Source organism: Ipomoea triloba, chromosome 4 (assembly GCF_003576645.1).
Source record: "Ipomoea triloba cultivar NCNSP0323 chromosome 4, ASM357664v1".
Lineage (NCBI taxonomy): Eukaryota > Viridiplantae > Streptophyta > Magnoliopsida > Solanales > Convolvulaceae > Ipomoea > Ipomoea triloba.
Genome location: NC_044919.1, coordinates 4,533,777 through 4,555,557, shown reverse-complemented (window position 1 = coordinate 4,555,557; position 21,781 = coordinate 4,533,777). Strand labels below are relative to the sequence as shown.

At 35.5% G+C, this 21,781-nt stretch overlaps 1 protein-coding gene and 1 pseudogene across 1 annotated transcript; both read left to right on the top strand.

Annotated features, from left to right (window-relative positions):
- Positions 1–6,609: 6,609 nt before the first annotated feature.
- LOC116016743 (auxin response factor 18-like) lies at positions 6,610–10,408 on the top strand. The gene is made up of 4 exons (XM_031257126.1): positions 6,610–7,187; positions 7,305–8,540; positions 8,895–9,790; positions 9,871–10,408. Exons 2-4 carry the CDS (start codon positions 7,428–7,430, stop codon positions 9,938–9,940), a joined length of 2,079 nt encoding a protein of 692 aa, XP_031112986.1. The 5' UTR covers positions 6,610–7,187; positions 7,305–7,427; the 3' UTR covers positions 9,941–10,408.
- A 7,579-nt stretch (positions 10,409–17,987) lies between these two features.
- Positions 17,988–21,251, top strand: LOC116016531 (annotated as a pseudogene).
- Positions 21,252–21,781: the final 530 nt, after the last annotated feature.

Below are 21,781 nucleotides of genomic sequence, written 5' to 3'. Positions count from 1 at the left end.
GGTGAGAGTTATATATTGGCATTTTTTACTTGAGCCCGTCAGGACAACTTAGGCTTTTAGCTAGGCTGATTTACCTCATTGTAATCCTTTGTTATGTACAATGCGAACTTCACCCATTGCACACATTTGAATAACAATTAGAGACTTTTCTGTAAATGACAACGAATTAGCAATAAAAACCAATACAAAAGCATGAGAAGCTAGATAAAATGTCAACAAACAACACAAACACAAACACAACAAAGGTTAGGATTGAAATCATCATCACTTGGTTTTGAGGAAAGAATTAGATGGATGGGTAGTAATTAAGGACAAGAAATGGCTATAAAATCATATCATGAAGGCATGATGTGGTGTGGTGTGAGGATGGCAGCATGTGAGGTTGGCTAGCTGTCTGCAGTATGGATGGATGGGGTCGGCCAAGAGGAGTGATTAAGGACACATCCTATTCCTAGTCGTACGTGTATCGAGCACTCTTTGGACAAAACCCACCAACATTTGCCGTGCCCCATTTTCAATTCCCCCATTAACTCACAACTGCATCAAAATTAAACAAAAACAACAAGACATTAAAGAATGAAAGTCATGGGGAGTTTTTAGAGTTGGGGGAGAGAGAGAGAGGGGGGTTAGGGTAGAGTCCTAGTATAGAGAGGTTCGAGGGGATAGAGAAAAATGGTGTGCTCAATTTAAGGGTTCACATGTTTATAGGCAAACATTTTGGAAGGTGTTTAGTTCAAGGGTTTAAAAAAGAAATTAATAATTGTTTTTAGTGTAACCAGTATTTTCACAGTCGAGCATAGTAACTAATCCTCCACTGAATTGTATGTATCTATTTGAGTGTAATAGAGCGTCTGAAAATTTAAGACTGCTTCATACCCAATGTCAATGATCAAACCATTTGGTCAAAGAGGATGAATCTCTTGTCACTTAATCACACCCCCAGGTTTTAAACTTTTAATTTTAATAGATAATTTGTTTGATTTTAAGAGATGTCAGGAGTTCAAAACCTTTCTTATATGAAAAAACCAATATGACAGCACTTTGTTTGATTTCTTAATTGAACAACCAACCCGGTGCAAACAAGGAATATTAGTCGGCTTAAAGCTAAGGTGTCTCATATACTTAAGACCTACTCATTGCACCCCCAAAAACAATGATAATATATAATTAAGAGCCCATGGAATTGGATCTGGATCTAATGCATTTGGGTGGTTGCACCAAGAAAAAGACTGACATATATAGTGTAAAAAGCTTGTTAAAATGGTGGGGGAGGGGAGGTGAGGTGATGAGCTCAAATATCAGTCCTATGAACTAACAACACAAGAAACATTATTGTTGTTTTCTTTGTAGTTAATCCAACTACTATATATTATTATCTCATATATCATGTCATGATGTAGGGACAGGTTTTGCAGCTAAGATGGATACGGTTCACATGTCCATTTTTTCTCTGCTTGCATTGTCTGTCTTGCTGTAATGCTACTGAGAGCCAGGGAAGAAGTGGGCATAGTTTCATGCCATAATAATGTCGGTCTGGGGGTGGGTTAGACCTCTGCTTACATTGCCTTTGGCCTTTAGTACTCCTCTAGTCTCAATCATCATCTTTTTTTTTTCTTTTTTTCCCTCTCTTGGAATAGTGACAAACTAATAAACATCAACGTTATTTTATAATTAAAAAAAAAAAAAAACTCTTCGAAATGTTTAGCTTAAGTAATTTCGAAAATAAAAATTGAAAAACTAAAAAGAGGTCAGGTGAACTGGAGATTCCAACTAAAACTGTTGGTTCAAGGAACCAAATTGTGCTCACCCTATATCAATTGTTATTGTGCTAATTTGTATCACGTACAAACTATCCATGATATATTTGGTTACATCAGGTACAAGTGTTTACAGTATCCCGTATAGTCCTAATAGTATTATAAGATTGTACACTTAAATTTCCCAATAAACAATATAATATAGAATGTGTATCAATCACAATAATATATAATTTAAAAATATTTTCCAATAAAAAATACAGAATGCATATCAATCACGATAATAATTTACAAATGTTTCTAACAAATTAAGATGGAAGAACAACTCGAAATCTAGTGAGACAAAGTTCACTTCATCTATACACCTGTTCCCGGCCAAGATCAAATCAAGAAGTAGAAGATATGACACTTTCTTAATCATGAGTTACAATGTTAGTGTATGAGTCTCCATCTTGTTGTTTCTTGCTGTGATCACCAGCATGTTTTTCTATCTATTGCCGACTAAGTCATTTATGAGCTTGTGGCCTCGCCCACAGTACGATGGAAGCCTGGAATCACAAGTTCACAACACATGTACAATAATATATTGAATGCCTTGCGGGACTTAACTATTTAGTTCAAGGCTCACATTAAATTAATCAAAGGTGATAATTAAAGACTGTTTGTCAGTGCCTAGCTATAGAGTTATTTGGCAATCCACTTGTTTTAAAGGGTTTAAAATTGTATTTTTTAAACCTCATTTTTGTACTTCTTGAGCTCGTTAGTGTATTTCTCAATCTCGTAATTGTATTTTCCGACCTTGAGAGTGTATAAGTCTACTTACCGGTCGCATTATTTGTAGATTGTAGACCTCTCGGTCTCATTATCATAACACAAAATAATATAATATAATTAACCTCATTATACCAATATTCTATTCGATAAACGCACCAATCATTTTATGTGTCATTATCCGATTGCCATTTAAGAGAAACTCACAAGTTACCAACTACATTTGTGCTTGGAAAAATTAACAGTATGGCTTGATCTTTGATCGATAAATCATTCCCAAGCTTAACTAATTGACTATGTGAAGGCTAGTCACATTTTATTCATGTGACTTGTCAAATTTATTTAGTCAAATTTAATTTGCAAGATCATCGCCCGTTCACCAAGATGCTTGACTGCTTTGTGACACATGGAGAACATGCAAAAGAGCTTGGAACTTGTTCCCCATCTCCGTCTATATAAACCGTGTTAAGTGATGTTAAAGAGGAACTTTTCCTCCCTAATTACACCACTCCAATCGAAGCTTCCTAACCTCATGTGGTTGGACCCTTATTTAGCATCTCGATCACATTTCTCACCTTTAGTTAGTTTCCAGGTCTCATTCCTCCCACTTATATATATAAATAAATCTGTAGGTCACAGAATGTACTATTCAATCATATTTGTAAATTTGAACCTAACCCAGTCTAAAAAGGTTTGTTGATTTTTCTCTTTCCAGATTTTCACATTAAATGTTCCATCTTGATATTTCTTTTGTACTATTCATCACAGCTATATAAATTGATCCAAAATAATTTATATTCAATGCTTTTGTATAAGTATTCTGTAAGATTAGAATTAGTCTAGCGTAAGTTAAAAACCGTAATAAAAGAATGGTTACATTTGGATCAGTCGATCGTTGGTGTTGTTCAATTCCATCGTACCAAACAAACAGAACCTTAAGGGTGTGCATTTGTCGTCTCAGTGTGCCACGTATGCACCCATGTAGTTGTGTGGCAACTGACTTTGCAATAGTAGTAGCTTCCTTCTTTAATTTGGATACATCAATATTTTTACTAATTGGGGTAAGAATAATTTTGGCAAATTTAATCAACGTGTGAACTAATGATAGATACAAATCAAGAATGTATTCTAGCTAGCTAGTGCACGTTACTCGAATAGTAAATGTACTTTTTTTTTTTTTGATGATTTAAAAATTAAATATTGAGACATGTATCTAATTACATAGTGTCATAAATTTAGATCGCTATATTATAAAGTTTTAAATACTCCAATCAGAAGTTAGAGTTCATATTAAAAAAAAAAAAAGAAAAACTGAAGGATAAGTTGGGGTTGTGCAACATATATAAGAAAATGACATTTTTAGTCCCTTAGTTATGATTGTTGTATATGTTTAATCCCTTAATTACTTGCGATGCAGATTTAATCATCCAGTTATTATTGAAGTGGCATGTTAGTGTCTTGGCAGGGATCAAATCTGTCACTTTGATAATAATTGAATGGTTAAATCTATACTTCAAATAATTAAAAAAGACAAAAGTTACATTTCTATCATAACTAAGAGACTAAAAGTGTCATTTTCTCAAAAATAAATTGTTGAAGTAACAAGTTAGCTAATTTGATTTATACAACTCATCAAGAAATAATAAACAATAATTTTTCATTCTTGATAATCTTTGGATTGCCTACTCTCCTACAATAAATCTTATACGTAAAAACTTGAGATTTTTATCACGCAAAAATAATTTAAAAATTAAGATTTACAACCAGAAACCTCCCCAATCATTTTCATGATATGAAAAAATATATCGATTTGTTGATATTACTTACCACCAGCAATAATCAAAAACTTTTTCCTGAATACATATACCAAAAAATTACATGATGATTAGTAGAATTGAGTGTGGATTATATTGTTGCCAAGAAGAGCATATATATATAGGTGAACATTAATTAAGAGTAGTTAGTAATTGTCGTGGTGATGATGAAGAAGAAGAAAGACAATAATGAAGAGTGGGCACAATATATATTTAATATAATCAAGTTTTTAGAAAGTTGGGGTTGGGTTCTGCAAATGACAGAAAGGGGAAGGATGCATGATGGGTAGTTATAGCGGTTTGATTTGTTGTGTGTCGAAAAGCAAACATCAACTAACTACCCACTTAATTCTCTGCTAAGATACTAGGACCCCTAAACTACACGGAGTAATTAACATTTACCTAAGATACAAACATCCTTAAAAAATGTAAATATAATTACCATGCATAATTGAATACAACATAAAAGCTTGAATCTTTCACTAATAAGCATTACACGGAGTAATTAACATTTACCTAAGTTTCGAGGATATATATAATGATCATATATAAGATACAAACATCCTTTTTTTTTTTTTTTTGAAGATAGATACAAACATCCTTACAAACTGTAAATATAATTACTATGCATAATTGAATACAACATAAAAGCTTGAATCTTTCACTAATAAGCATTTTTGTGTATTACATTTGTATTCTTATTTTACGAAATATAACTAAATCAATCAAACTAATTAAGACGTCAATTTTGGATCAACAAGGAGGCCAGGAGGCGACCCCTGCCCAACCGGGACATAAGATAAACTAAGAATTCAAGATCCTATGGGTACAAAAAAAATCCTAAATTATCCTTGTGAAGCACATGATGAAAAATTATTGAAAGATGATTGAACACAAACAAGTGAACAACTCCCTATCACGCGTAATATAGGCTTTTTTTCTAGGAGTGTAATAGAGCCATTTTTTCCGGGAGTAAGTTGTCAAATTTAGTTCCCTGAAAATGTTGTTCAATATTGGTTAATAATCAACCTTCTACATTCACTCAAGCCGGTGTTAACAATTCGTAATCTAATTAAAAAGAATATATTTTCTGAAGTAATAAAGTCTCGAGTTTGAATTACACGAATAATTAAACAAATTAAGAGTAAGATTAAAAATTAATTATTTTAATGTTCAGATATCAAGAATATTTAATACATATTTTAAAAATAAATGTTAGCAGGAGGTTGACCAAACCAATCCCAAAGCTTAAGACAAGTACAGTTAATGAGTTAACCTCAATCAAGTCACCACCCCCACTTAAATTCATTTTTAACCATATCTAGTTAACTTAATTAACCCCCCACTTTACATCTAATTATTTAATTATTATTTAATCTTTTTTTTCCCCTGCCTTGCTTTTAGTGTTCTTTGACTTCCACTCACTACCATACATCCATCAATAATATTTTCCAAATCTCACTGTTAAACTAATCCCTCCTAAGAAAATACCAAATAAATCCAACAGAATAAATATATTATTTTTTATTGATTAAACAAATACTAAAAATGACCCCTCAACCCCTATATTTTATTTTTTTTTAAATCATAAATTAATATTTGGATAGCTTGCCTTGAGATCTTTGTTGTTTTGCTGACTTCGTAAGGTACATCTCAGTTTCCTCAGATCCGAAGAAGAAGGTAAGAAAAATCAAAATTTAATCAACCAACCAGGAGATAATTAATATGAAACCAAAAATATTATTAATAAATAATATTTAAAAAGAAAAATACACACACCAATTTGAGAACCTTGATGAACAAATTGTTACTCTATGGTCGAAGTTTTGGGCTAAACTTTTTTTTTAATAAAAGTACAATTTTAGGAGTAGATCTCCGACTATCTCTAAATTAGATTTATAGCTTTGGGACATTCAATAGTGTAGAAAAAGGTAAAAGAAAATGATAACTCAATCAAGTTGGTCGGACAGTTAATTTAGTAACTATGATGTTTTAAGTTTAACTATTTCTAAGAGCTGTGTATCCAATTTTTTGAGTTGAGTTGATCAGTTATAAGTAACTAAAACTGACTTTACCCAGAACACACATTCAAATACGGATGATGATTTTTTTTTTTTTAATTAAAAGCCCAAAGAAGTAAAATTAAAATAATTATGAAAGGGAGACTCCTAAATAGTTAGGACATGTATAGAGGCATACATGTGAACATGCATACATGAGAGGGATATATACATACATATTGATCCAAATATATGAAGACAGAGCTCTATCTGTAATATGTGTGTCTTGAGACATAAAGATGACAAAGAGCTGAAGTAAAAGCACATCAACGAGTTTTCACTTTCCATTGGTTGCGATTTTTGATAGGGTTTTCTCTTTTTTTTTTTCTTTTCCCTCTTGGTTTAGCTTTTCTCTTGAAAATTGGCTGTTTTCTGTGCTGGGGTTGAAGATAGTGGGTAAAGTTAGAAGCTTTGAGTGGTGGGAGCAAGCAATTCTCTTGGGTTCTTAGAGAAATTCTTGGGAAAAATCTCGTCTTTCTTTGGGGTGTTTGTTGTTTTGTACCAAGTCAAAAGTGATGGGATTTTGTGTGGGTTCTTAGGGTTTTTCTTGGTGATACATTTGGAAGGATTAAGGTGGTCAAATTCTAGAAAAATGAGTGGTCGGACACTTAATCTGGTCCAACTTTGTTGAATTGTTGGGAAAATCAAGAATAATTTATCTGATTTTGTTGGGAGGAAAGTGGAAGCCTTTGAGAATTTTGACCAGTCTCTGAGATTTGAAGGTTGCAGCAGTTATGGCTTCTCTTGGGACAAGAAGATTTCCCTGTTGACTGGAGATACAATAGGTATGAATCTTGAATCTGATTCTTCTGAAATTATTTTTGTTCAGTTTGCTTTGATTATTCTGTTTGTTTTTCCATTAATAATTTCCCTAAAGGATCTTTGTTTTCTGTTGGTGACAGCATTTACTGTGGGTAGTGTGAACTATAGATCTTCTAAACAAAAAGGTGGATTCTTCTATGAATTAATAACCAGTTGAGTTTGAGTAGTTTAACTTCTGTAGAATCTATTGGGTTAATTACAAGATGATTACTTTTATGGATTCCAACGACACAGTGAGAGAAACAGAAAAGTGCTTAGATTCTCAGTTATGGCATGCCTGTGCTGGTAGTATGGTTCAAATGCCACCAGTGAACTCTAAGGTTTTCTACTTCCCTCAGGGGCACGCCGAACACGCCTCGAGCAATGTTGATTTCAGGAATTCTTCGAGGATTCCGTCCTATATTCCTTGCAGGGTGTCGGGAATTAGGTATATGGCAGATCCTGAGACGGACGAGGTTTTCTCGAAGATTAGATTGGTTCCGATCAGTAGGAATGAGGTTGAGTTTGAGGATGATGGGGGGGTTGGGATTAATGGAGGTGATAATAGCCCTGATAAGCCCACTTCTTTTGCGAAAACGTTGACACAATCGGATGCTAACAATGGGGGAGGTTTTTCGGTGCCAAGGTATTGTGCAGAGACCATTTTTCCTCGGTTGGACTACTCTGCTGATCCTCCGGTTCAGACCATTCTGGCTAAAGATGTGCACGGGGAGACTTGGAAGTTTAGGCATATTTATAGAGGGACCCCGAGGCGGCATCTTTTGACGACGGGATGGAGTACGTTTGTGAACCACAAAAAGCTCGTGGCAGGGGATTCGATTGTGTTCCTGAGGGCAGAGAATGGGGATCTTTGTGTTGGGATTCGACGGGCTAAAAGGGGGATCGGTGGCGGACCTGAAACTTCGTCCGGTTGGAATCCAGTCGGCGGGAATTGCATGGTGCCCTATGGGGGGTTTTCTGCTTTTCTTAGGGAGGATGAGAACAAATTGATGAGAAATGGGAATGGGAGAAATAACGGGAACTTGATGGGCAGTGGAAAGGTGAAGGCTGAATCGGTTGTCGAAGCTGCTAATCTTGCAGTCAATGGACAGCCCTTTGAGGTGATTTACTACCCTCGGGCTAGCACTCCAGAGTTCTGCGTCAAGGCCTCTCTCGTGAAGACAGCATTGCAGATCCGTTGGTGCTCGGGGATGAGGTTTAAGATGGCCTTTGAAACCGAGGATTCTTCCCGGATAAGCTGGTTCATGGGAACTATATCTTCGGTTCAGGTTGCAGATCCAATACGCTGGCCAGATTCTCCATGGAGGCTTCTCCAGGTAATGTAAATTCCGAATGTTTTCCAAATATATTATAAGTCCACAATATTTCGCTGCTATTAATTCTTAAATTCATCTGCTTCGCTTTAAGAATGATATGTATGTACATGTTAGAACTTTTAGAAACCTTTTTTTTTTTTGGAGGACTACTGACTCTGTTACAATGTAGTATCTGTTCATAACTATTTTCTCAAACTACTGAAACACAAAGAGTCAACAGTTTATAGTTTTCTCGCTTGACCATAAGCGGTTTTAATGGTTTATAGTTTCGGTGCTCTTAGTTGACCTCAATTGAACTGAATTTAGTACTTTGATAGTTGAAAGGCATCTCTGATTCAAAATAAAATGCTGCAGGTAACATGGGATGAACCGGATTTGCTTCAAAACGTGAAACGCGTTAGCCCGTGGCTGGTGGAATTAGTATCCAACATGCCCACGATGCATATCTCTCCCTTCTCGCCCCCGAGGAAGAAGTTTAGATTACCTCAACATCCAGATTTCCCGTTTGATGGACAACTTCCTATGCCGGCTTTTTCCAGCACCCACCTTCTCGGTCCGAATGGCCCGTTCGGTTGTCTTCCCGACAACACACCCCCTGCTGGCATGCAGGGAGCCAGGCATGCTCAATACGGTTTATCATTATCAGATCTCCATCTCAATAAACTACAGTCGGGGTTTTTTCCTGTGGGTTTTCCTCCGCTCGATCATGCTGCTATGCCCTCTAGGCCTACGAATAGTCTGGCAATCCACAAGCCTTGCAGCACCGAGGAAATTTCTTGCTTGCTAACCATGGGAAATTCTGCCGAGACTTTGAAAAAATCTGATAGTGGGAAAGCACCACTCGTTCTTTTTGGTAAACCTATTCTCACCGAGCAGCAGATCTCGTTAAGCTGCTCTGGTGATACTGTTTCTCCCGTTGGTACCGGCAATAGCTCGTCTGATGGCAACGCACATAAGCTCGGAAACACTTCCGACAGTTCTGGTCCTAACCTTAATCTCCACGGCACCCTCGAGCGCTCTCCACGTGACGGTTCCCAACCCGAGCCGAATTTAGAGACCGGTCACTGTAAGGTTTTTATGGAATCAGAGGACGTTGGCCGTACCCTGGATCTTTCACTACTAGAGTCATATGAAAAGCTCAACAAAAAATTAGCGGACATGTTTGGCATCGAAAACTCGGAAGTGCTGAATCATGTGCTGTACCGAGATGTCACCGGTGCAGTCAAGCACCTCGGTGATGAACCTTTCAGGTAGATATATTAGATTCCCGCATTTCTATCTTATAAAACCCGAAACTTTGTTATTCATTCTTTTCCCGTTGATTATGCAGCGAGTTCATGAAATCAGCCCGAAGATTAAAGATCCTAATGGATTCGAGCAGCAATAACGTAGGAGTATAGAGAGTAAAGTACGTACATAAAGCCATAAAGCCCGACTACGACTTCCAATTCCAACTGTATAGCTGGATATATGACTGAGAGACCTATGTTCCTTACATGTTTAACTCTTCTCGGATTCTTATTATTCAGGTTTTTCTCTTTCGGTTTTCATTCGACAGCTTGAATTGCTTGGCATCGAGAAATATTTGTTGGGATTTTTCGAGGACATTTCCTACAAAGAACAAGATGAAATTAAACTTGTTTTTTGTAGGCTTTGCCTGCTGATCTGATCTAAAAGGTTGTTATTTATTAATGTTAAGTTGCAGCCTTCTAAGAAGGCCTAGTTTTAGGTAGTTTGATGAAAGCTTTTGTTCCTTATTAATGGTGAAAAAAGGGATGTTTTTTAATTATCTGTTACTTCATTTCTATGTACAGTCTGAACTATGAGATGCATAAGATTTACAGTATCAACCTCTTTCTTCTTCAACACTCATCATAAGCTACAATTTTGTTTTATTTATTTTTTTTAAATTTAAGATTCGACAGAATATGTTGATAATATGTTTGGACAAATGTCATCTCCATTTGGTCTACCACTGATGAGGACATCTGATATGTTGTTTTTTCTAGTGTTTTTTTTTAAAACAAAAAAATATAATTATTATGCGTGTACGCATACTTTTTAGCCTTTCTTATGGGAAAGAAAGAACTTGATCGGATGGACCATTTTCAAAACAACAATGCTACTATATATATAAGCCAAATCTTTTTTTTTTTTTTTTGAAAACATATAAAGCCAAATCTTGTACCAAAAGGTGTGGCTAGGGCAAATTGGGAAAACATGAGATTGGGAATTGAGAGTTTGGACATGTATGTATACAACATTATGGCGGCGATACTTTTTGAAGTGAGATTGTATTAGACTCGATTGAAATTGAAAAAATTTCACTTATACGTGAAATTGAAAAAATTTCACTTATACGTGAAATTGAGAATTCAGACTTATGTGGTGGAGGTAGCTAGCTATAAACCAATTTAAGATTGAATTAACCCTAAATCGGTCCAAAATTAACATCCTAGATAAGGACAATCCTGTAAAGAGCTAATCTTGGTCCAAATCTAACTAATTGGAGCCTCGAAACCAAGCTTGAAAAAACTTATATCGGACCAAATCCCACCCCTAATTAACATCCCACCTCAGAGCGTAAACTCATATGATACTATTTTTTAAAGATCGAAAATCTTGAGGACCAGTTGTTATTCTTTTTAACGTGGGACAAGAAAATATAGCAAATCTCAAAATTGTTACAACTACTCCGCCGACAATTGAATCGATACTTAGACTCAAAGTATCCATCACTTTTGGTTTTTGAATCTTGACGAGCAAAGAAGCGCCACGTGGACGACAAAATCCAAACATGAGAGAGGCTTAAGTTGCAGTGTTGTAGAAGAAGAAGAAGGACAGTGTCACATGGTAGACCAAACAATTCAAAGCAGTAAAAGCTTTTGCTAGTTTTATGGCGCAAGCATTGGGGGGAATAGTATTAGTTTAATCACACAATTGATTTCCATAAGTGAAATATTAAATGATGGGAGTGTTGGGATTAGCAGTGTGATTAAAAAAAAACAAAGAGAAAGTAATTAAGAATGGACCTCAAATTCTGCACAGCAGACAGCGGCGGCAAACACAAAGTCAACGTGAGACAACATCAGCAAAACAAAAGCGGTGTTGTGTTAATGCTTATTCTACTGCAAGTTGTTGGGGGTGTTATTCTTACATTATTATTAGTCCTAATTCGTAATTAATAATTGTAATTAATAACCAACATTATTACTATATGGAGCCGCACGTGGAGGACCACTGAACCAATAATTATAGGGTTCACGTGTGGCTACGTTGGCTGAGGTATAAATTATATTAGAGTGCGATAAATTAGTTTGGAAAGGTACACCTTCAAGCGGTGATTGTAAGTCTTTTTATAGATCAAACTAATTAAATTTAGTTTGTATGGACATTTCAATTGATTCTTAGGTGGTAAATTTTGGGTAAAGATACATGATCGATCATTGACAACCGTAATTACTGTGATTTATTCCTTTGTCTGTGAGGCCCTAGGCGAGAGAATTTTATCTTTTGTGGGTAAAGTAATTAAATTTGGTCATTAGCGAGTGTTTGGTTGAAGATTGTTTCCACGTAATGTAACATTTTTTAGAATTTCATATAACTTAAGAATGTGTGGGGAATGTAATTCCCATCCCACATCTTCGACCTACAGTACTATAACATTCCATTGAACCAAACAAGAAAATGTGATATGTTGAAAAATTAGTTGTTTTGGCATTTAAAGTGATCATTTTGTAGTATAATTTTTTAGTGTGGTCCACTCTTAATTTGGTTCAAGTTAGAGTGATTCGGTTCTCCTAAGTGAGATGTTTAATTTGATATATTATACGCACGAAATAGATAATAAGTTAATGAGAAAATGATTCTCAAAGAGTACCCGTTAAAGTTGGAAAGGCTTGAAGTAACATTTGTCTCACATCGAAATTTAGATGTAGATTTAAAAAAAAAAAAAAAAAAAAAGAACCTCTATGGTGTCCTAACATGCCGTTATTATAAGCCTACTTTTTTACTTGATGATGAGTTATAGATAGAGAATTTTACAGTGTCTGTTATCCCTTCCATTTACTAGGGCAGGATTAGGTCACTGACAAATTCAACATCAACCACTTGCATATTTGGATGCTTGTACACAAGAATTGAAGAACATGTGTGTACAAACTCACCCTAAATGTTCTGACAACAACTCACAACAACACATGTTAAAACAACCTTTGACTTTGAGAATGGATTTTATGGATATAAAAGGTTTTATTTAAAGTCCACAAGAAGAGAAGTTTTTTATTAAAATTTTTATGACTTTATGTTCATCAGCACACATGTAGGTACGAAGCGTGATGAAATTTTACTATAAATCTAGCATCAAATAATACTTGACAAAAATGAAAAGTTAATATAAAAAATGCATACGCTAACCACAAAAGAAAAAAGAGTAAAATTACAAACTATATTCTATAATATGTAAAAGTACAACTGAAAAAGGGATATACTTTATAGTTTTGTTTGGTGTACTTTTTGAGTTTGCATGTTTTTTAGATGATCTTTATACTTTTCCTTAGAGCATCTACAATGGTGGATTTTAGGTGGTTTATGCAAGTTTGAATGCACATGCATGTGGAGGAGAGAAGAATTGCGGGTGTTACAGGGAGATCTGATTTTTAACTCTGCAGTGAACCCCACGAAAATGAAAATTGTTGTTGCACTCCCCGCGTGAAGCGCACCTAAAGCGTCCAGTCGGGCGTGTGCACTCCCTGCGTCCACTACACTGTAATTTCCTATGCCTTTTTTTTTTCTTCTATCCCTTCTCTCTCCTACTTATTTCTTCAAAAATTTCTCAAAAACTATACCTAATGGGGATGTTGTTATTGCACTCTTGTGTCTAATTTTTTTACAAGAAAACACATTTTCTTCTCATGAATCCTATAATATTTATATATAACATACATGAACCACTAACCAAATAAACTAAAAACTACATGAAACGAAGCCATACAATTACCATAGAATTTGCGATTAAATGGGTCGAATGCTTAATGGTACGGTGGTTTAGGAAACTCATGAAACCCAAGCTTAGCTTGAAAAAAAAAAATGAATGATTGAAAAATATAACAATTTATTTCAAAAAATTGATTGTGTTTTTTTTTAGTACTACTGACTCTCTTATAATGTAGTATCTGTTTATAATTACTTTTTCAACCTACTGAAGCACAAAAAGTCGAAAAAAAAAAAGTGAATATAAGGAAAAGGTTAACTGTCCTGAAAATTAACAATCTTTTTTAAAAACTTTTTGACCATTGCTTAAGGTAGTCAAAAAATGGTCACTATTTTCAATATATGAAAACCTCACATTTTTCTATTATGTTAATTAAAAACCACTTTTCACATGTAAGCTAAAAAATAATACTCCGAAATATTTTGGCTAAACATGTTTGGTCCAAGTCAAAAAGGTATGGTGGTAGACATGATTAAATGATATTCAAGCAAAGTGATAATGGATTAATGAGACTTTACGTGTGTTGGTTATCACCGACAGTAGAGAGAGTAGCATATATATATATATATATATAGAGACAATATGTGGTGCGGCTACTTCTTCTCATATTATAATACTATTTTACGCTAATATATATGCATAAATGCATCACTACTTGTTTAAAAATGTTTCAGAATGTGGTGCATTTACAAATGCACCATTCAGCATCACTCAGTTTGTAAAATATACTACACTCTGATCTAGTGTATTTCTAAACACGTGGCGGTACAAACATAATGGTGCAAAAGTGCACGGGAAAGCAGTAGTTGCATATGAACCAACTTATGTATATAGTAATCAAATGAGACCACCTTTTTCTCGTGAGACCCTTCATAAGTACAGACAAACTATTAAACGAATGCACACATATTAGACTATATGCAATTCACTCAGCATTAATGCCCAAAAGCTACTTTGTACGCATTAGTGTAGTAGCTTGTGTGTATTTAAGAAGGGTCTCAAGAGACTCACAAAAATAAATGGATGCACTTGAATATTGGCTGGTGACTATTCTTAGGGAGTTAGGGACAATAATTCAATGTTACATCGTCGCTAAAAATAAATCATAAAATAAGACTTTTTATTCATTAGATCAATACCATTAGAATAGAATTTTCAGTACACGAAACACAAACCCGCATGGGTGACAAGATCTTGAGTGGGATCACGTGAAACTCTAACTCATACAACAACGTTTGATTAACGTCTTCCTGTCCTCACACTACTCCTCTTAATTCCAATCATCCAACCAATGAATTATGTCGCCATTTATTTTGTCCTTCTCATGTTGCCCACCTTGATTAATTATACATTTTCCCTTCTTTAATCACATTTTCGTTGTATGCACCTCTTCATGAATTCCACTACCTTTCTACCTATTTGGCACTAATTACGTAGAAACGACACATAAACATTAGAGCTGTCAAAACAGATTTAGTCAACTAGACTAGTCATTCTCGTCTCGCCAAAATAGTTGGACGAGCTTTGAGATTTTAAGCCCGTTTTAAGCCCAACCCACTTAACATGCAGGCCAGTAAGGGCCGCCGTGCAAGTCTGCCAAAGTACTAAATTAGAAAAATTATTAAAATAAATAAATATTACAAATTTACAAAACAAAAACCCTAAGGCAATATCCCTCAATTTCCTTATCTTTAGACTATCTAAAATGATTTTAATATTTACATTTTTATTTACAAATTATAAATTTACAAAAATTATAAACTTAAAATATTTTCCAGCCCCCGCCTAACCCCATGGGCCGGCCTAAGGCGAGGCGGGATGGGCCGACCTCCCTTAGGCTGGTAGCCTAGTATTATTGGTCTGTCCCATCAACTCACTTTGATAATTTTACTAAGCATAATATATATAAATATGCAATTCAACTATTAATTTAACTTTTTAATTGAAACTAAGCGTATTGAACTAACTTACAATTAAAGGATGGGAGACAAAACCTTTACCAAGGTGTTTGTATTGTATGTGTATGGATGGGAGAGACAACACTCTCAGTTTTGAGCACACAGAAAATCAAAGGATCCCTCAAAAAAAGGCATCATAAGAGTTTGTTGCATATCCCAATTTATGAATACATGATGTAAACAAAGAAGATGATGAGTAGTATATAGGCATATTGCATGTGTATCCTCGGGATTAACTAACGTAAACTGCCTGCTTGGCTTCCAATTTACGTTATGTTCAAGTGTCAGTTTCAATGTAGGTGCTGCCTTCTAGGTACGAAATAAATATTGCTGGCCATGGTTAGGTTCGATTTCTTTTATGCAACGACTACAAAGTTCTAAGTTTGATTTATTATATAAGTAATTTACTAATTTTTTTAATTTGAAATTTGAATCGATTAGCTATAGATAATTTAAACTGATTTACTTTTGTATATTGACATTTTTAATTTAAATCGATATTTTTGTAGTCTTTTGTCAGTTAAGGTCACAAAGAGACTTTCGCCTATAATGTCGATTACCTAGCTAACATGGGTCAAACCACTCAATGGGCCGAGGGACCTTAGCTCTGAATCGCCCGCCAAATGGGGTCATTGACATCCTCTCCAGAGACGCCATGAACGTCGCAACCAGGAGGGTTCACTAGTTTTTTATACCGGGGCTTGGCCCATCTTGCGCACCAAAAAAAATCAATTTATACTATACAAATAATTAAAAAAAAAACTGTCTCCCTTTTCTCTCTAAAACAAAAAGCTTTTCTCTGCTGCTCAACTTCGGCTTCCACCGCCGGCCTCCGGCCGGAGCTCTAATGGAGCTTTGAGCCGGCGGTTTTGGTCACTTTCTACGTTTACTCTCGCTCTTCTTCCGCCCCGACCTCCGTTGCAGCTCTGTCCGCCTCCGACCACCGCCACAGATCTTCGTCTTCCGTTTTCTTTCCCTTTGAATAAAATAATAGTAGGTAGATATTAGGGTTTGTGTTGGTAGTCTTTGAACTCCCAACCCTACTTTGGCTTTACAACTTTTTATTTTCTCTATTATTGTATTTTCCTCTCGTTACTTTCACGGGCTTTTTCCTCTCGTTACTTTCACGAGCTTTTCATTATCATTAGCATAAATCGTTTAGTTTGGTTTCAGCAAGTGTTGATCTTATCATGGGGGAGCAAAAAAGAATGATGATGAAGACCCAGATCTTTGATGAAGCTTTAAGCTCCTTGAAGGAACATAGCTTCCTAGTTATGAAACAGTCTGCGATTCAAGTTTTCTATAGCATAGTTAGAAAAGTTGTTTATATGTCTGACTGTAAAGAATGGTTTACCATTTCATTGATCGTTGATGTAAACGTTTTATGTTATGAATTAATGGAATAGCTACGTTTACCTTTCAACAAAAAAAAAAAAAAAATTAAAAAAAAAAAAACAAAAAAATGGAAGTATGACGTTGTTGTGGGCACTTGGCAACCAGTTGAGTCTCCATAGTGGTGAGAGCCGTCGAAATTATTATTTATAAAAAAAATTATTTTTTTAGAGAAAAAGAAAAAGAAGAAGCTATATCACCTATATGTACATTTGAAAAATATAAAAAATAAATAATGGAAAATTAGAGCAATGAAAATTAGAAAATTAAATTTAAAAAAAAAACTGAAGAAAGAACAAAAAAAAAAATAGAAATTTGAAATGATCCCACAAAGTTTCATCTTTCAAATAATGGGCCTAATGGTGAGACCGGTATAAACTAATAAACTATAAAGCTGAGAAAGTGGGCTTAAATATGGGCTATTTCTCAGATGGGGCGGTTAAAGACCTATGTATTGAGTAATAATAAGAAACCCAATAAATATTCGGTTCAGAACTCATAGTTTGGGCCTTAGTATTTACAAAGATGATGGCCCAACAAATAAGGCTTAAAGAGTTCTACATAACCGGTTTGGTTCAAAGACATTGGTTTCAACTTTAAACCATAGGTTTCAATCATAGTCCAACGAATACCACTGTGACAATAACGACCATGGACAATTTTTTATTTTATTTTATTTTATTTTTTAAATTAATGGCATGAAATTTACTATAAAATCTGCAATCACCATAACCAGTTCAAGTTATTCTTTGATGGACTGCTCAAATAAAAAATGTCAAAAAAATAAATGAAATAATTATTTTAAGAGTAAAAATATCTATTTAGCACTAAACGAGAAGAAATTACCACTTCAAAAATATATATATATATTTTTTGAGAAGACCACTTCAAAAATAATTAAGAGAACAAATATGAGTACATAAATACTTAAGAGAAAAAATGCTATAAACTTATAATTTGGGGAAAAAGTATAATTTTCCTTTTTATTAGTGAAGATTAAAATTCAATTTTGTTAGGCTATTTCAACACGGAAGAAGTCTCTGGTCAGAAAATTCCAGAACAAATTAAAAGTCCTAAGTCCTAACTAACTCCAAAATATTATTTAATGGCTGCGAGCGTATGAAGGCCGCTAAATCGTCCTTATATTTTGTTGATCCAAGTCGGTTAAGCACCACTATATATACGCTTCTCAACCCTTCGGTTTTCATTGTCCTGTTTCTTCAAATCAATCGCGATAAATCTCTCTCCATATCCCTCCATCGCTCGACACCTAAAGCCTCTCCCAATGTAAGTTTCTTCATTCATCGTTTGGTATCGAATTTTGTTCATTTCTGTCTTAATCGATTATTTCCGTTCCGATCTGATTATTCAAAGTTTCTGTATCGAATTTTGTTCATTTCTATCTTAGTCGATTATTTGCGTTCAGATCTGATTATTCAAATCGCTTCTATCTCATCTATGTATCGTATTTGACTGAGAATTTATTGTTCGGAATTTTGATGTATGTATAGGGGGCGATGCGTGAGATTGTGAATTTTTTAGCCTTAATTGATCGATGTTATTGTGTAATTTTGCTCTGATCTGTCTTGTTTGACCAAAATATTATGTGTTGAGGTTGAGTTTATAGGTATGAAAGATGAGATTCATTTCTGCGATTGAATACAGTTTTATAGATGTTTGTGCATGTATATTTCTACCGATTTTGATTGTTTGAAACTAATTTTGCAGTTTGAATCGGGTATTAGGTTGATTTAGAATTTTTTTTAAATGCTTTTTTTTTGTTCTGGAGTTTGATAACCTGGATTGGTGATCTTTAATTTATTGATTTGAAAAAGTATGATGATCTTGTTCTTGATTAAATCAAGATAACATGATTTTATTCCAATATGCGGTGCTTTTATTACTTGAATTCTAAATTTAGACTTCAACAAATGATTTAACTACTGTTCGTTACCTTGCCTAGTTAATTAGTTAATAGATTAGAACCTATTACTTAGTTCTATTTGAATGAGATTATGAATTTTTGACTTGCTGGTTTTATAGTATATTACCTGGAAGAACTTATCCATAATAGTTTGAATTTGTTCATTTATTAATTTGATCATTAGCAATTTCATGCTTTCCAAATTTAATGGATTATGTTGGTACGGGTTTTCAAAATCTAGAACCAAGATATAAAAAATCATAGCCTCATCATTTAACTTGGATAGTTGAACTGGAACTTATGCAATACATGTGTATACCATTTGGGTGACATGAAACTTTTAATTTCTATTTTTTTTTTGGAATTAGAGTTGTAACTTTTGTTTAATTATTGCAGATGCAGATCTTTGTAAAGACTCTTACTGGAAAGACTATTACTCTCGAGGTTGAGAGTTCTGATACCATTGATAATGTTAAGGCAAAGATCCAAGATAAGGAAGGAATTCCTCCAGATCAACAACGGCTGATTTTTGCGGGAAAGCAGCTTGAAGATGGCCGTACACTTGCAGACTATAATATCCAAAAGGAGTCTACCCTCCACCTTGTCCTTCGTCTGCGTGGTGGTATGCAGATCTTTGTAAAAACTCTAACTGGCAAGACCATCACCCTTGAGGTTGAGAGCTCAGATACCATTGACAATGTAAAGGCTAAGATTCAAGATAAGGAAGGAATTCCTCCAGATCAACAGAGACTGATTTTTGCTGGAAAGCAGCTTGACGATGGACGCACTCTTGCAGACTACAATATCCAAAAAGAGTCCACCCTCCATCTTGTCCTCCGTCTGCGTGGTGGTATGCAGATCTTTGTAAAAACTCTAACTGGCAAGACCATCACACTTGAGGTTGAGAGCTCAGATACCATTGACAATGTAAAGGCTAAGATTCAAGATAAAGAAGGAATTCCTCCTGACCAACAGAGGCTTATTTTTGCTGGAAAGCAGCTTGAAGATGGCCGTACTCTTGCAGACTACAACATCCAAAAGGAGTCTACTCTCCACCTTGTTCTTCGTCTGCGTGGTGGTATGCAGATCTTTGTCAAAACACTAACTGGCAAGACCATCACTCTTGAGGTTGAGAGCTCAGATACCATTGACAATGTGAAGGCTAAGATTCAAGATAAGGAAGGTATTCCCCCAGATCAACAGAGGCTTATTTTTGCTGGAAAGCAACTTGAAGATGGCCGTACTCTAGCAGACTACAACATCCAAAAAGAGTCCACCCTCCATCTTGTCCTCCGTCTGCGTGGTGGCATGCAGATCTTTGTGAAAACTCTTACTGGCAAGACCATCACTCTTGAAGTTGAGAGCTCGGATACCATTGACAATGTGAAGGCTAAGATTCAAGATAAGGAAGGGATTCCCCCAGATCAACAGAGGCTTATTTTTGCTGGAAAGCAGCTTGAAGATGGTCGCACCCTAGCAGACTACAACATCCAAAAAGAGTCCACCCTCCATCTTGTCCTCCGTCTACGTGGTGGCATGCAGATCTTTGTGAAAACTCTTACTGGCAAGACCATCACTCTTGAAGTTGAGAGCTCGGATACCATTGACAATGTGAAGGCTAAGATTCAAGATAAGGAAGGAATTCCTCCAGATCAACAAAGGCTAATTTTTGCTGGAAAGCAGCTTGAAGATGGTCGTACACTTGCTGATTACAACATCCAAAAAGAGTCCACCCTCCATCTTGTCCTCCGCCTGCGTGGTGGCATGCAGATCTTTGTCAAAACACTAACTGGGAAGACCATCACCCTGGAGGTTGAGAGTTCAGATACCATTGACAATGTGAAGGCAAAGATCCAAGACAAGGAAGGCATTCCTCCAGACCAACAGCGTTTGATCTTTGCAGGTAAACAGCTCGAGGATGGGAGGACACTTGCAGACTACAATATTCAGAAGGAGTCTACGCTCCATTTGGTGCTGCGATTGAGAGGGGGTATGCAGATCTTTGTCAAGACCCTTACAGGGAAGACCATCACTCTGGAGGTGGAGAGTTCAGATACTATTGATAATGTGAAGGCTAAGATTCAGGACAAGGAAGGGATTCCACCAGATCAGCAGAGGCTGATATTTGCTGGCAAGCAGCTTGAGGATGGACGCACACTTGCAGACTACAATATCCAGAAGGAGTCCACCCTTCATCTTGTTCTTCGTCTTCGTGGTGGCTTTTAAAAATCTACTCTTATTATGATCTCTTTGCTATACTTCTGTCCTTGTTTCAACACAATCCTTGCAACTGCTATAATAGGCAGTACTTATGCTTTTGTTCTAGAATAAATTTGACTCGAATCTTGTTACCGAAGTGGCTTCCTTTTCGGCATTTAATGCTTGCTTGCTAATTTCTTGTTGAACACTTTCCAATTATTGCAGCGCCGTGTGTGTTTCTTTTCTGTCCTTTCTACATGTTTAGCTCCTCTGTAAATTTGTGTGTAGAACTTATTCTCAGTAAGTTTTAGTTTGATTTTTGCATGAAATTCTGCACGGTAACTGCTAATTTATCTTAAAAATATTTTAGTTTAAATGTTACTACAGAAAGCTCAAATAGTGAATTACGGAGGTCATTGTGATGTTACATAAATAACCCGAATCCCTGTAGTGTTACGCCTGCTGTGCGCGAAACGCGCACAGCAGGGAGTTAAATAAAAAAAAAATAAAAATAAGTTACTGTTCTAATACGTGGGTCTTTGCAGAAGCTCCCATTTTTTCTCTCACCTCCCCTCTCTCCCCTCCACCTCACCAAATACTGTACTATGATCCCCTCATTATTCATTAATGAGGAAGTTAAATAAAAAAAAATAAAAATAAGTTACTGTTCCAATATGTGGGTCTTTGCAGAAGCTCCCACTTTTTCTCTCACCTCCCCTCTCTCCCCTCCACCTCACCAAATACTGTACTATGATCCCCTCATTATTCATTGATG